Raw genomic sequence first — 17,321 nt, forward strand, 5'->3', positions numbered from 1 at the left:
CCTTTACACCTGTCCTCAGACACAATTGTCCTTTTCAGACACAAGGTCCTTTGCACTTGTCCTCACACACAAGGTCCTTTACACCTGTCCTCAGATGTCCTTTGCCGACATGAGTGTTGTTGGTGACGAGATCTGAAAGCATACAAGCTGTGTGAAGATTGTGTTTTATTTGCAATTAAAAAAATGTCCTTGGAAAATATATAAAATTACATGCATATCGTCATTTACAAATTAACGTGTGTAGAGAGGTTGTTTTGTATGTTTTGTAGACTAACTGTCAACTAACTATTTGTTATTTCCCTCGAGCTGAGTCGAATTGTGACCACTGATCACCCTTACAATAAATGCAGGGAATCTCTGTACGTATGTACATCTGTAATCCATGTATCTCGAGAACCGATCGACCGGTCGACTTCAAATTCGCCACACACATCGCAGACAACCCGAGGGATTGCAGTCCCTCTGGAAATTCTCCTTTACATCTTTCCTTGACCTTATGCTGTTTTCTTTCGAGCTAAAGGAAGTGTTTAGGAAAAGAGATGGGACGTAATTCTTTTGACTATTTGGATGCACCCTAGAATTTTCCATAACAGAAATGTGTAGGTTCATTTTATTCTTGTCCAGTAGAGGGCAGTGTCTACTACCAAAAGCAGGCACATAAGCCTTGTGCTGTGATTCATTTACTGCAGTTTATAGTTTTGAGTGTCTCAGAATAGGAGTGATAAACTGGAATTAGTTCACATGCTCAGATTTTAATGAGTTATAATTCTTATATTTTCATTTGGGTTGTATTAATTTAGTCCTGGATTAATTGGTTGCTATAATCATTGATTAATCATTTGACTATTTAAAATTCTCTTCAAAACTATTTAGTGTGAAATGCAAATATTTACTTAATTATGAATTTATATAAGAGAGGGACCCTTATTGATCCCTGTGGGGAAATTCAGATGTCGTTTGCTGCAAAAGCAGTAAGCATGAAACACAGGATACTGATAAGAGTAGAGAGATACAATGAAATAACCAGAAAATGTTGTCTGGCAGAAATGGGCATGGCCTATGTGAGGAGTTTTATCATGATCCAAGAAATCCAGGGAATTATTATTGTTTTGTATGACCATGGTTCAAAAGTTATTGGCCAAAACTTGAAGCTGCCTTTTATAGCGCCACCATGAGGCAAATTTGAAAGGTTTGGGGCAGAGGTTCTTTCTTGGCCCACTGAGAGAGTGCGTGAAAAGTGTCATGCTGATCGGTCCAACAGTGCCGGAGATCGCCTGCTCAAAGACAGACGGATGGACACTCACACGGACACACTGATGGACAGGAGTGAAAACATAGTCTCCGGCCTTCGGCTGTCCGGCCTGGCGGAGACCAAAATTAAGCAAGGAGACTTTGGGCCCTATTTAACATGTATATAATGAAGCATCCGTGCGCACTGTGAATTTTGGACAGTTTTGTCACAGAGCTCTCCAAAATACAGAGCCTCAGAGAGGGAGAAACATCTTCAGGCAGCTGATAAATATTCTCAAATAGCCTACCGTGATGTAGTGAATCCTTAGCGTCATTGTGCCAGCCTTTGTAGCTACAGTAAACATACCGGACATTTTGCAATCATTGCTCACGAGTCGCACAACATTGAGAAGTCTTCCTCACACCTAATTCTCAACAAATATCTGTGATTCAGATGTTCCTGTATTCTGCAAAAGTGTGACTGTTCCTTGTGTCAATTGTGTTTGTATCAACAGTTAAGGCAGGTACACACTGCAGGGTATTTGGTCCGATTTTGCTGTCCGCGACTTTTTTTGGCGCTCGCCGACAAAACCTCCCGATCTGACGCAGATCGGCCTTTGATCGGCGAGCTAATGCTCGCTGTGTGTGAAAGGCTCCGCGAGACCATTTGGCCGCGATCATCCACTCTGCGATGGCTTTCCGACCGTTTTCAGATCAACTACCCTGTTAGATATTCAGCTCTGTCCCAGACAGGACAGCAGACAATATCATACAGTATGAAAGGAGCTGCGACCACCTTGCGAGGAGATGAACGCTACAGCCAATGAGAGCACATTACAGCCACCTGACCACAACAAACAGATCCCCCGCATAGATACCGTCCAGTCCTGTATTAAGTTAAACATTATAAAACCGAATGAGAGTGAGCGAGCGTGCTCGAAGGGGGGCTGTTTATTTGAGACTATTGCACAGAGAGAGAGAGAGCGAGAGAGAGACACACACAGAGAGCGAGCGATCTGTGTGTGTGTGTCTGTGTGTGTGTGTCGTTGTCTGTGAGTGTTGCCAGATTTTGCGAGAGAAATAATCAACCAGGTTTGTGAAAACAAGCCCAACAAAGGCGACTATGAGCACTTTAAGCCTATATACAAATACATTGGATACTTGAAAATAGACGATCTACAAGCTCACGTTGTAGATAGGCTATTTTTAAGGGGGGGAATATTTTCCAAATCCACACAGATCTTGTATGGGGGTCTATGGCACAACATATTTTCAGAAGGGGGAGGTCTGCGCCTCTGCGGACAAATATTAATTTGGGGGTCCTTGCCATGAAAATGTTTGAGAACAACTGGTTCAAACAACATTAGGAAACGAGGCCAAAAAAGCAACTACACTTTCAAGCAACTTTACAGAAGAACAATCCCAAAGTCGCTTATAATAAGCGGACATGGCAACACTGTCACTGACTGACTGCGTCAGCGCACTTGACGTGCGAGAGAGAGAGAGAGAGAGAGGGAGAGGGAGAGAGGCATATCACGGGATATGTCGATTAAAATGAAATGGAATAAACACAAATGTATGTATTGGGTCTGACTCTGGAGATAGCATCCTAGTGAACTATCCTACAGTGTGTAATCCCTGGTCGGGGATCAATCTATAGTGTGAAAACCACAACGATGTATGACAGCCGATTTCAAGAAATAAACTCCTGCAGTGTGTAATGCTTAACGATCAGACGACTCCCCGACCACTTTAAAATCCTACAGTGTGTACCTGCCCTTAGGCTAATCAAAGGCAATGATTTGTGCTGCGTTCTGCGTTTGCTCCTAACCACACCATTCGTTTCATTAATCCATCTATACCGCAGAGAGAGAGAAAGCGAGAGAAGCATTTATTTCTGTATAGGTATCACAGATAGACAATTAGGCTACAGTGATTGCAGTAATGGCCATGCACTTGCGTTTGGATTTCTCTTGTTTCAATGTTGATGTTTTGGTGAGCAGAGAGCCTTTGTTTCACCCGTATCTCCTGACGTTATTTATTAGTAGATTTTAAACTTGCACGCTTCACGTCATGCAGGACATTGGTTTTGTCGCTAGGAAAGCATCCTGTGCACTTTTGATCTCACTACTTAGGACTGTGCGCAATTTTCTTCTTAAACATAATGGCACCCGATACTCTGATCGCTGGATTGATGTAACACCCAAAACACAACTATTGATAATCCAGGGCCATTTACCACCTATCGCCGGTGCTGTGCTCGGCACTAGGTGCATATTAGCATCCTCAAAATAGCAAAATAGTGCTGGGAGACACCCCCACGGCGCAAGTTAAGACCTAGTGCAAGGTGTTAAGTTGCGTCCTCAAAATAGGGCCCTTAAAGTCTGACCCTAGCCAGCTGCACTTGGTCTGACTGGTTAGCATGTTCATTGTCTCCGCCAGGCCGAAAGGCATGGCGAGAGAGTATGTTTTCGCCCCTGTCCGTCCGTCCGTCCGTGTGTCCGTCCGTCCGTCCGTGTGTCCGTCCGTGTGTCCTGTCTGTGTGTTAGCACCAAATCTCAGGCACCGTTGGCCCGGTCGCTGCGAAACTGTGCACACACACTCCCTGGATGCCAATTCAGAACCTCTGCCTCAAATTTTTCACATAGGCCTGTCATAGCGCCACCAGGAGGCCGATTTGTGCAAACCCATTTTTCCCCATTACTCCTACAGTTTTTAACCAAACCTCATGCAAATCGGTACACAGTATCTCTATAGTCATGTGATCAACCCTGATCTGTCCGATTTCCCATATTCCATCCTCATTGCCTAAGGTTACCATCCAAAGTTTGCAGGATTGGTCCGTTTTGAACAAACTGCCTCAAATCATGAACGCAGCTTGCCATTTCCATAAAATTGCACACGCACATTCCCACTAGGCCGAGGAAGAAATGGCACTTAAAACTTTTCACATCAGCCTCATGGTGGCGCTATAACAGGCCGATTTGCATTTTTAACTATAACTGCACCGATCTGCGTGAAACTTTGCACGCCTACTCCCTAGAGGCCAAGGAAAAACATCTGCACTGCATTTTTCACATCTGCTTTTTACAGCGCCACCAGGAGGCCGACTTATGTCAAATACATTTTTGGATATTAATCCTTCAGATTTTATCCAAACATCACGCACATCGGTACACAGTATCTCTATAGTCATGTGATCAAGACGCATCTGTCCGATATTTCATATTCCATCCTGATTGGCTAAGGTTGACTTCCAAAGTTTGCAGGATTGGTCCGTTTTGAACAAAATGTCTGAAATCATGAACGTGGCGTGCGATTTCCGTGAAAATTTGCACACACATTCCCACTAGGCCGAGGAAGAAATGCCACCCTTTTCACATTGGCCTATTATAGCGCCACCAGGAGGCCACAATAACTTACCTGACCTGGCGGAGACCTGTGCTCCGAGGAGCACTTTTTCTAGTTGTATAATGTAATGGTAAATATAGGCATAAGACTAATGTACAATCTATCGCCAGTAGCCTAATATGAAAATCTATCATCTACGAATGGATATATTGTATATTTATGTTCACATATTGTTATCCATTGTTCTACTGTTTTTTCAAATCAATTTGAAAGGGGATTTCTCTTCCAACTTGACTACTTCAGTTAATCTGTGTGGTCTAAGGGCTCCTACAGTCATTAACATCTTACAAAAGTGATGCATCCTCATGAAAGTAAAAGTATGATTTATACTACATTTAAAATAGAGATGATAAAAAAGGATGAGTATTCTAACTTAACATTTGATAAAGCTTCTATGTTAGATCAGTTAGTTTTAGTTAAAACACAGGCAATAAAAATTCTGCAATTCTGTTCATTTAAGTAAACTATATCCCACATGGGCAGCTACTGTAATTGATGATACTAAACACGTATAAAACGTAGGCTGCTGTTATTGGCATTCAAAAGGAGTGCACATTATCATCTTGCTGGCATTTCTAGGACGGATATCTAACGAAGATCAAACCAACCCCACCCACCACTGTTAGATGAAATTCTAGAGAGTTGCTGAGTCATGTTGCTGTCTCTCTGGACTCCTGGTTTTCACCTGATACCCCCCTCCATCTTACCCTCACCCCTAGCCAAACCTCTGATAACGTGGCAACATGTCCCCTTTGCAATGTTATTGTTCCTAGGATGGCGGAGGAAGACTTATGAATAAGGAATGAGCCAAGTGTACTTATGTTAGGAGTCATCCAGTCACGATCCAAACAAGGCATTCTGATTCTGTCGGCACACCGACAGAGGGCTGCGCTGTACACTCAGTGCCATCCGAGTTGCAAACCGAAAGGGTGGAAATCAGTTATAATCTATTTATAAATTGCGCATAGTACTTGACTATGAGTCGATAAACATATTTTCAGTTCAGAAACATTCACATTCAACATATCTGTGCAGAAACTTAATATGCCAATGTTGTTGTCTGCCATTAAAACCAAAATGAAAAGGAACATGATTGGAGGACTCCAAACACAAGGTCAAAATGAAAAGTAGTGTGATTGGATTTATTCATAAGTCTTCAAAAAAAAAAGGCCCATCACTACACTTGCTAGCTCCATTAAAAAAAATATATATATATCTTTATTAATCTACAACATTGTCTTCAAGTTCACATTCTCTGTTTCACCCTACGAAAACAAATGCTAAAGTGAAGAATAAATGCAACCTGACACATTCTGAAATGTGTTGGATTGAATTTCACGCACGCACACGCACACACGCACACACACACACACACACACACACACACACACACACACACACACACACACACACACACACACACACACACACACACACACACACACACACACACACACACACACACACAAAAGATTGATTAGATTGGACACCAGTTCTGAACTGTACTGAAACTGCACTGTAATCTGTCATTTGTTTTGGTGCAGTCACCAAAACAAATGACTTGTTTCATGGACATGGTGCAGGAACAAACTTGGCTCCAAGTTTCGTAAGAGTTGTGCATAATTTGTCTTGATGAAGGTTTATTAGAAGATCAATCTTTTTGACAATTTGTTTGTGGTCTGCCCTCATGAAAGTAAATGAAAAAAAGAGCAATGTAATAATGTGTGAAAGAGAGAGAGCCTGAGGGCTAAGCAAGAATGTGTCTGTGTGTGTACTGGTTAGTGTATTGTTTGATATCTGACCTCTGACATCACCAACGGAGAGCACCAACTCACTATAATTCCCATCACGTGCAGCATGCCACTGATGAACTCTGCAACCTTGACCTCTAACCTTCACCTTTACACCCCCTCCCTCCTTCCCTCCTTCGATCACGCAGCGAGGAGTGAAGCCCAAAAAGGTGTTGCATGTTTCTCGAACCTCGGTACAGTGGTAATGTTATGATCACCGTGGTATCTGTGGCTCTGATTGGCCTATAGCTGCTGCATGGCACCAGGGTCTCGCTAGCTCCCATTGACCCATATTTCCTATCAAGTCATCCATACTTTCATCCGCCGTGATATTAATCAACTATTCTGTGGTTATGAGAGAGAGAGACAGAATGTGTGATTTTGAAAGAGAATCCTCACATCTGTGTCACCCATGCAACTCCATTATTTCTTGTACCATGTGTTGTAGTCCCTTCACCATGCTCCGTGCTCTCCTGTGGTTCAAAGCTCTGGCATATTGTATGTGGCCTCTACTGTATGTCTCATGGGCTATATTCAGTCGCTGCTGCCTGTGTGCCACTATGTCGGTAGAAAATGCATTTCACATACGCTCAAGCTTATCCTGAGATATGTTTCAAAATATAAAAAATAGTCCATATAATTTATTTGGAGAAAGCTCTTGTGGCTTGGACAATTTTGGTCTGGCTCCAGACCCATGTCACTTTTTTTTTTTTGCATTTGTCTCCCTCTGTTCTTCTAAGCAGAAATGCCACAAGAATATCTTGGACAAAAAAAAAAACTGTGACAAAAAACTGTTAGTGCCTAAATTATTTTCCAAATATATTTTGGAATTACTTGCAGGTATATGCTTTCATGAAGTAACTGACCAGATTTCCATTGTTCAGCCTTTGTAATAAAAAAAAGTATATATATATATATATCTATAAACATACTGCTAGACATTTTTGAGCTGTATATGAAATGCATTAGTGTGTTGCGTGGGACGGCTTCTTAGGTTATGTACTAGTGTGTGGGTACTGGGTACACGCACTTCATGGTCATGGTCCAGCAGTGGTCGCTTAACATCCTGGAGCTGAGTCATATCCTCTGCTGCACTGTCTAGAAAATGTCAGATTCTGATCGATGTTCCAGTGGGTTAGATATCAACCGCCTTGCCTGCTGCTGCTGCAGGGAGTCGACTCACAGAAAGAGCCCAGCTGATTATGGATTTGCTGCCAAACTCAGATTTACTCACTCCATGTGAGCTGTTTCTCATTCCCCTGGTCTGTCTGTAGACCTCTAGGACTTCCAGGGCTTTAGTCTGCAAGATGTGGAAATTTGTATTTTCATAATTTCTTTGTTTCAGCTTTAATCTAGTCATTTAATATAGACATTTCAGTGGGATTGCTTTTTTGGGTTACAGCTTGGTTCCACATTTATTTCCTGTCGGCTACTTATATTCACAAACAGTGGATAATGAAACTAACATAAAAGGAAATTAACTTTGAGCCATTAAGAATGTTATGTTGTCAAGTGTTTAAAGGTCTATACCAGGGGGCCGTTTCACAAAGGCAGAATTAAATCATCCTGGATGTAAAGCCAAATCCAGGTTTGACAAGTTTGCTCAGTACAGCCTGGTTTATTCCGTTCCACTAACGCCAAACCAAGGAGCGACTTTGTTGAGCCAGGCTGGTCAAGCCAGGCTGAATGCACGTTCAGGTATTCCTTTAAAAGACCATGAGGTCGAGCACAGATTTACTGATCCTTAAATGGAGAAGACGCGCTTACAAGGAAGTAAGCTTATAAAATAAATACTGCTACAGTAATAAAAGGGAGAGAATACTCGCAATAGTGGATAGACTGAATGCTCTGAATGACTGAAAGTATCCTCAAAATATAGGCTACATTTAACTACTACTCTTAACTTAAATAATTCTAATAACATTAATATGACAATCAGTAACAGTAATATTTAGTAAAGTATTAATTTTTACAAAAAATAAAAGGGATGTAGGCCTATTTGATTCTCCTTAACCACTTGAACCCCAGCAAACCTATTCTGGGGGAACATTCACCAAAAATAGCCGATCTACAAGTCTACATGCGTTGCGAGTTTATAGATCGGCTAGATTGGCTTTAGGTGTAGGCCTAAAAGTGAAAAAAGAGCGTAGTACAGTGGTGTGTTTGACTAATTGAGGGTTTTAGTGGTTCAGATTAAACTATTATGTTTCCTAAATTAAATTTAATTGCTCTGAATTGCTTTGAAGATCAAGCCTAGTTTTGTATAAATCTATTTGAATAGATCGCTCCGACGTGCACAGTAATTCAATTCAAGTGACATCTCCGTGACACTCAGTGTTGTACTCACTGTACACGCACTCATCCATTTGCGTCGCCACATGTTCATGAATCAATCCAAACGAACAAAAGTAATCCAATAACTCCTCAGGATAGATCAATAAAGAATCCATAGTCCAGGAAATAATCTGACAGGAGCTAATCCACAACTCGGCAGGGAAAATTTAAATCTCACTGGTATAATGACTCATTGATAGATATTCCTGTGCGTATTCTCCAGTGATTGTGGCATGCAGTTATATATTCCTCGACTAGGCCTATTGGCCTAGCAAAATAGATCGCCCATAAGCGATAAAATATGGTCTATCATAGACCGATTTCACAAATAATTAGTATAAAAAATTATAATGGTCACAAAGATCTACAAGCTCACAAGCTTAACGTCATGATGAGGTTGTGCAGCCTATATATTTTTGTAATTTGATGTATAATGAAGTATATAGGGCTTAAGTAGTCCTTTAATGGCAATGTGGACCTACTGTATATCAGGGTTCCCCAATTAGTTTTCCCCATGGGCCAAATTATGTCTAGGGTACCAAGCCGAGGGCCACAACATTGCGAACAGATTGGGGCTTGGGGGCGGCGTTCCCGCTACTCCAGTGACAGTGCAGATGCTAGTGTTGTCGCTGGTACTAATAATTTAGGCCTGGGATTCTTAAATCCTGTGTTGAGGGTCACACAACGAAAAAAAATGCACTCTTGAAAGTTGAAACAAAATAAGTTGAGAACCAACTATGGATAAACATATCCAGGTTAACTGGCTAAATGAATCTGGCAAGATAACTCAGCTTTCATGAAACCTATTCATGGCTAATCCAAGATAAATTCATCCAGGATAGTTGATAAATCCCGGCTTAATCTGCTATCTAGGTTTCGTGAAACAGGCCCCAGCTAGGTGATTATTGTCTCCGCCGAAGGTGGAGAATATGTTTTCGCTTTGTGTGAGCAAACATTGTTAGCCAAGCTAACATTGGGCAAGCTCCACGTGACACGTGTCAATTTGTTGACACCAATGCCTCTGATTGGCTAGAGGGACGCGTGACGAAATAAAATTCTATAAATAGGTGTGTCACTTCAAAAAGCCCCTACTTTTTGAAGTGAGGTAAAACAGGATCAATCAGACTTGATTGGAACAGTACCTTCAGTAAGTCCAAGTCACCCGTCTGTGCGTGTGTGTTTCCCTCTGAGAACACCTAACATTGGTCAAGCAAAGGCGCAGAAGGCCAAAGCTAAGAAAGCATACTCATCTACAATTGTAACGTAGAAGAGGACTAGAGTTGAAATGATCCCACAACAAAGCCGAACTCTTAATACGTGTCAATATGTTGACATCAATGTCTCTGATTGGCTAGAGGGACGCATGACGAAATACAATCCTATAATAAAAAGGTGTGTCACTTCAAAAAGCCGTTTACGTTTTTGAAGCGAGGTAAGACAGGATCAATCAGTCTTGATTGGAACAGTATCTTCTAGTCCAAATCACCCGTCCGTGCGTGTGTGTGTCCCTTTGAGAACACCTGACATTGGTCAAGCAAAGGCGCAGAAGGCCAAAGCTAAGAAAGCATACTCATCTACAACAGTAACACAGAAGAGGACTAGAGTTGAATTGATCCCACAACAAGACCGAAATCTTAATACGTATTAATATGTTGACACCAATGTATATAGTATATACATTTTTGTAAGAAATACATAAATAAATAATTTTTTGGATCTCTTTTTTTCATCCTATCTTTTTTTAAACATTTTTTTAAACATTTTTTCTAAACATATTTTTAAACATTAGAAGACAAAATATGATTTTTAAATCATTTTTTTTTAAATAAATATTTCTTTAACATACACCTTTTTATTTAACTACAGTATATATCTTTTACTCTACTGTATCTCATTAGTTATTGCTATGATAATATAATTGCTATAGTCTGCTGGCGGAGACTTGTGCTCCGAGGAGCACATTTTCTAGTTATTAGTATTTTTTATCACATTTGACCAATTCAGATAGCATCCTGTAAGTAGTCAATCATAGAACTTTATATTATTTGAATTAAAACAGGTTATCCTTTTTAGCATTCAGCACCCTTCTGTTTAGTATACATACTGTATTTAAGTAATACATATATATATATATATATATAATATATATACTGTATTAAACCGAGGTCTGGAAACATCACCTCCATAGAGAGTATAGCGTACTGCAAGTGCTTTATGTTGTCCAAACATTTGAAATATATTCAGCTGCTGCCGGTTTGCCAATAAAGCAAACTGCCTTCATTATGTTGTGCTGTGCTGGTGCTGTTGGGGCAGAAATTCTATCTCCCCTTTGTTATGTTGCTGCTGCTGGGCTGAGGACCAATGCCCTTAGAGTCAGTGAATCACATCTGTCAATGCTGCTCTAGCAGGAACTTGAAACCTCTCTACATCTCGTCATCCCACTCCAGTCTCTCTCGCTCTCTCGCTCTCTCGCTCTCTTGCTCTCTCTCGCTCTCTCCAACCCTTCATACCCTGTCCTTCCCATGATGCAACACTTAATGGGTAGAGCTATAGGGAAGAATTAAGAGACAGTAAGGGTGAGGGAGAGATGCTCCTTGTTTCAGTTTCTTAACTTTATCTGCCCAATGTTATTAACAAACAAAAATCCTTTATTATTTATACTAACTTTCACACCCTCACGTTCTTTCATCGACAACGTAATTGACTTATCTCCATATTCATGACCACAGTACTTTGGGTGTAAAGCTCATAGTTTAGCAGAGTATCCCAGTGGAATTAATCCTCTTCTCTTCTCACCATGCAATCTGTCCTGGGCAGGAGATTAGTGGGAGCTGAGGAAGATATTACTGATAGGAAATCAAAAGGCTCTTGGTCTTAGCATAACCATGTAGACAGGCATTAGCCCAATAATCTGGCTTTGAACTGATAGAACTGTTTTATCATTCCTAAATAATTTTTTATAAAAATTGAATTTTTATTGAAGCCTGGGAGAACACATTTAATGCAGCATTCTTTCCATGGAAGTCGAGAACTAATAAAATATGTTGGCCCACTTGTACAAAGAGATGTTCCATTTTCTTTGGTTTCAAAAAGTGATGACTTGCACCATTTTTTGGGTGTGTGTGTTCCTTTGTTTGAAAACTTAGACTGGCAGTTTGTTGGAGTGTTGTTGGCAATAACAATATGAATGTACATCATATACTAGTGTTTCAATGCACAGCAGCAGCAGCAGCATCCATGCTCATGTCACGGCTTAGATGTCAGGGCAGCCTCATTGTTTCTGTATATGTCATTCTAATGAGTCCATGGGAACAATCCAAGACAGTTGCTAGGATACAGAGAAGGCTTGCATCAGTGTTGTCACCCCCGACCCCTCCACCACCACCCGACTCATTGCCCCTCCTTTGTTTTTTCCTTCCACATCCTCTCCCCTCCCTTTCTCTTCTACCCTCGCTCTTTTCTTTCTCCATCCTCTTCTGCTACCATTCTTTTGCTGTTACCCCCCCCCTTCTCTTTCTCTCATTTGTCTCTCCCATACACACACTCACAGGCACTCGCAGGCACACTCACACACACACCAGTGATGATGGGGAAGAGTGTGTGTGTGGTTGGGGTGGAGGGTTGCGGGTGATGTAATGCCGTAGTAGGGAATTGGCTAGGCTGGGAAAATCACAGTGAGCAGTGACGGAGAGAGAGAGGGAGACGGAAGGAGACAGAGGAGAGGAGAGTGAGAGAGAGAACAGGGAAGAGGGGAGGTGTGAACTGAACAGTGGCTCATCAGAAACCGTGTGTCAGCGAGATGTCTGCATCCTAACAGGGGTGTTGGAGAGAAGAGAGAGAGAGAGAGAGAGAGAGAGAGGGAGGGGGAATCGACCTGAGGACAGCGTTAGCTCCAGCTCACCACTGCCGCTCGAGACCGCTCACGTTATGACAAGAGAGGCTGCTTCACTGGCAAGCCAGCTGAAAGGACATAGAGGAGGACGGGGTTGACTGTATCAGGAGGGAGGAACCGAGTGAGAGGGGCGCCTTGGAACAGAGCCGCGGCCATTTGCACTGCTGCAGCTTCCTAGTCTGAGAGGAACCGAGTGGCTGGAGCCAGTCTGCTATCTATCTGTCTTACTGTCTGTGTCTGTCCGCCTGCCTGCCTTACTGGCTGCATCTTTGGGGCTCATCCGTCCGTCCGTCCGTCCGTCCGTCTGTCTGCCTTAAACGCGGTTTTGGCTGCTGTTCTCTACTGTGTGTCTACCTATCGGTGACTGTGTGTGTGTTTCTCTGTGATGCTGTGACTGTGTGTGTGCGCGTGTGTCTTTCTCTGTGACTGTGCGTGTGTGTGTGTGTGTCTTTCTCTGTGACTGCGTGTGTCTTCTTCACTTGCAAATATGATGAGACAGACTCCTGCTCCCCGGAAGGTACACAACACAATCTGACGTCTCTGTGTCTGTGGGGGTATTGTTGTTGTTATGTCATCCATTAGCTTAGTTGTTACCTCTTGGTACAGCTGCTACTGTAAATGGATCATATCCAGAAGTTTTAATCCATGCTTCCATGGTCATGGTCATGTGTGGGGTGGTGGGGGGTTGCTTTTTTCATTCTAAAGCGGTATTTTAAGTTTCTGGTGTTTCTGGGGTAGAAATCTTCATTCATACATGCAGTGTCTTTCTTGCCATGTCACTCTCAGTTTTGCCGGCTGTTAATTGAAAGTCCCTTTTGTAGGCCTGTCATAATTATTACATTACGTTAGAATGGTTTCCGGGCTCTTTTAGCCACTTTCAACCTGCCGTCCGTGTCTTGAACATTTAGGGAAATAACTCACAAACGCTCATACATTTTCAACTATTTAAAAGATACCAAAAATAGCAGATATACAAGCTCACAACACGCTGTGGCGCATTGTGAGCTTGCAGATCTGCTATTTCCCACGATTTTTGAATATTTTTTAGTATAAAATGACTAATTGTATAGCCTGGGCTAGAAATTTAATATTTATTTAGGCCTACAGTATATGTTCTAATGTTCAATGCCAAAAACACAATTAAATCATTAATCGCAATTATTAATACAGTTAATTGCCAATTAACTGTTTGACAATTAATCGTCAACAAACATGTAATGATGGTGACAGCCCTATGTAGATGATACTCTCCCATCTGTCCACAACAAGTTATTTATTTTAACAGCATCTTTCTCCATGAACATGGCTGTGTGTTAGCCTGATTTATTCTTTGTTATACGACGGTGATACTCAACGAAAATAACTGTTTCTTGGCAAGTGACACTGTCGTACAGCGAAGAAATAAATTAGGCTTTAACCACATGAACCCTAGCATCAAGGGGGAACAGTCGCCGAAACTAGCCGATCTACAAGCCCACGACGCTTCACAACACGTTGTGAGCTTGTAGATCACCTATTTTCAGCAAAGAGATTTTGTGTAGAGGGAAATACTGGCAGACCTAGTATAGAGCCCTGGGGGACCCCGGTCAACTAAAGTATACAGGGTTTAAGTGGTTAAACTATATGACTCATACAGCCTCATGGAAGCTTTGAAACGCACCTCACCCCAGTCCTTGTCTTTACCATGTTATAAAGTCATAGTGTGTGTTGTTTGAAAATGTCAGCTGATGCTTATTCATCTGTGTCTTATTCTGGTCAGTGATGTTTAGTGAGGTTAAGTGTCTAGTACTGTCCAGCACTCAGTGTTTAAGTCATGTAGCCTCATGAAGTCCCTTCTTGATATAATTTAGATTTATACACGTATTCTGTGCCTGAAACCTGGCTTTATCATGCAGAAGTCTTGCCATTGACATATGATGAGTGCTGTTCTAACAGTTACACCTTGATGTTGTGTTCAGGAGGTCAGTGGCTTTTAGTCATCAGGGAGAATCGATTTCAACTTCTCAGTGCAGATGATACGCGATAAATGTTCCTGCAGATGATACATGATAAATGTTCCTGCTGTTATTTCAGTACAGTGTGTCCTGTTCACAGTAGCATACCATCATGGCTAGGCTGTCTGCTCTTATTTGGCACAGCTGTTACCTCTGTTGCTAATTTCTTTTGAATGGTCCAGCACTAATCCAATAAACAGAGCCAAATAGCTAGGGCGCTGAGTCTTAGAAGAATGGGAATGCCAGGAAATGGTGGAGAAAGGTGTAGAATTAAAGAAATATAAAGGCTACTTTAACAGGGTCAAATGAGAGGCAGTTGGATGTACCACATGAGTCAAATAGAATTAGCCAATAATTATATTTGTTTTAATCTGCTCGTAATACCAGAAGGGTGCGGTTTCCTGCATCAGTTGTCAATCACAAAATATCATCTAGATAGCTTTTTTTCTTTGTTATGACCTTTTGTTACGATTGAGGAATGACGCCCAGGTGTGTCTCCAGACACCATGGTACTCGTCCAATCTGCACTCCACTCTCCAATTACCATGGGGCACTGAAAGTACTCAGAGAGGGTTAAAACACAGAATGAGGCCACATAGGGCCGTAACATTCTTTTCCCTGAATTACAAATCCCACCTGTCTGGCACTGCAAGTAGATTAACACCTAGATTTATTTGCATATGCTGTTTGACTCAAATCTGACATACACACTTAAAATAAATTAGATGATAGCTGAGCATGAATGTTCCCCCGCTGACAATTTAGTAAACCCTCATATCTAGGCCACTTATAGCATGCTGCATGCCTGAACCCAGTGACTTACCAAGATAATGAGCCACTGCATTCAGCGCTTCTCAATAAGCAAGCAAGTAGAACAGAACAGAACAGAACTTGGCCCACGTGTGAAGCAAATCTACCCTGTCCTGTGAGACACAATGCAGTCATTTAGGCCAGTCAGTGGCGGTACCAGTCACTGTGTTGAGGTAGCAGTCACATGGCCAGGGGACAAGGGACAGGCCAGCCCCTAGAGACTCGCTAGACGGCTAGAGTAAGTGAGATGGAGCTAGATGGGAGAGAGGAAAACAACAGTGTAGGGCCCATATGGGTGGTGTTATCTGATCCTGAAAATAGGTTCATAGTGGAAGACTGTCTGGAGCACTCAGAGGGAAATGGTTCTTTGTTTAAATTTCTATATGAAGATGTACAGTACATACAGCATAGATATTTAGGAGTTACAGTAAATTGCTGTGGTATGGAAGGAACATACATTTGCAATGCATGTTTGGGAATTGATTTGTATTTAAGGAAGCAGGCCTGTTTATAAAGGTTTAAACTTAAATTACACTTCATCATACGCCAATGGCGCTTGAAAACAGTTATTTTGGGGCGAGCAACACCATCACTTTAGAGAGTGAATCCATCAAGCCATCTTTTCCTTTTGTGTGCTGATAATCCTGATATCCCATTTTATATGAAGTTTGGCTTGTAATTCTAACCCTGGCTGTTGTGTGTTTCCTCTCCTTTGCTGTCCTTTGCTCGTTCCTCCCTCCTCTCCTCTTCTTCTCCTCTTCTCCAATCTTCCTCTCCCTCCCTCTTCTTCAGACCACGGCCAGAAGGCCCAAGGTGAGCCCAGTCTTGTTCAGAAGCTATTGACAGGACTTCAAATTCTTAATTGCTTTTGCTTTGTTTATCCGTGGCTTATTTATTTATACATTTATTTGTTTATTTGGTTGTGTGTGTGTGTGTGTGTGTGTGTGGGTGTGTGTGTGTGTGTGTGTGTGTGTGTGTGTGTGTGTGTGTGTGTGTGTGTGTGTGTGTGTGTGTGTGTGTGTGTGTGTGTGTGTGTGTGTGTGTGTGTGTGTGTGTGTGTGTGTGTGTGTGTGTGTGTGTGTGTGTGTGTGTGTGTGGTGCCTACAAGTGAGTGAGACTACATGATCAGATCACCAACCACATTCAGACCTCAGGCTATAGCACCAATGTTAGCATAGATTTTCTCACAGCTCAATACAGTATGTCATACTGTAGCTACAGTAGTGGAGTATTCAACAACAAAAGTATACACTTCAGTCAGTCTTTTCAGTTTGTTTTTTATACACTGTTCATGCTGATTTTGTTGTTGCTGTTGGTTTTTGCTTTCGCCTCATAACTTTTGGATGTTTTTCAGTGACAATTTTGACCGTTGCAGTGTCATAATTTCTTCGCTTCCTGTGTTGTTGTTGTTTTTTCTTTCTTGGTTTTCCATTGCAAAACATTCTGCTTTGGTCTCTAGAAATTTCACATCAGGATCTTCGAATCAATGCCCTTTTTTCGTCTTAATTTCTATTTCCATATCCATAATGTGCATGTCCAGTCATTCTTTACTCACTGTCTTCTCTCATTGTCCACCAGCAACCCAGCCGGCCGGCGGGCAGTAAGGGCGCCCCCTCCGGGTCTGCGTCTGCCTCCGCAGGTGAGATGAGCAGCAGTGAGCCCAGCACCCCGGCCCAGACCCCCCTGGCTGCCCCCGTCATCCCCACCCTCCACTCCCCAGGAGTCCCTCCACCACCGGTCCCCAGCAAGGTCAGCAGAACCTCAGCCTTCACTTTTATCCTATCCCGGGAAACTGTCCGAAATATACACGAGGAAAAGGAAAAAAGTGCCTGCTGTAATGTTTAAAAATGCCCCTTAAAT

The 17,321-nt window shown here is 42.1% G+C and overlaps 1 protein-coding gene across 9 annotated transcripts in view; it reads left to right on the top strand.

Annotated features, from left to right (window-relative positions):
* dctn1b (dynactin 1b) overlaps positions 1–17,321 on the top strand; it is a 51,775-nt gene that overhangs the window by 14,277 nt on the left and 20,177 nt on the right. For 8 of the 9 annotated variants that reach the window (XR_013932189.1, XR_013932190.1, XR_013932191.1 and 5 more), the window contains exons 5-6: positions 16,254–16,274; positions 17,040–17,210. Coding sequence is in view for 6 of the 9 variants with exons in the window: in XM_080415187.1 (XP_080271313.1) it covers positions 16,254–16,274; positions 17,040–17,210 (192 nt within the window). In the remaining 3 variants the exon portion in view is untranslated. The remainder of the gene's footprint in view (positions 1–16,253; positions 16,275–17,039; positions 17,211–17,321) is intronic. The other variant, XM_080415184.1, reaches the window with a different exon arrangement.

The sequence above is a fragment of the Gymnoscopelus braueri genome (genome assembly GCF_963280865.1).
Source record: "Gymnoscopelus braueri genome assembly, chromosome: 19".
NCBI lineage: Eukaryota > Metazoa > Chordata > Actinopteri > Myctophiformes > Myctophidae > Gymnoscopelus > Gymnoscopelus braueri.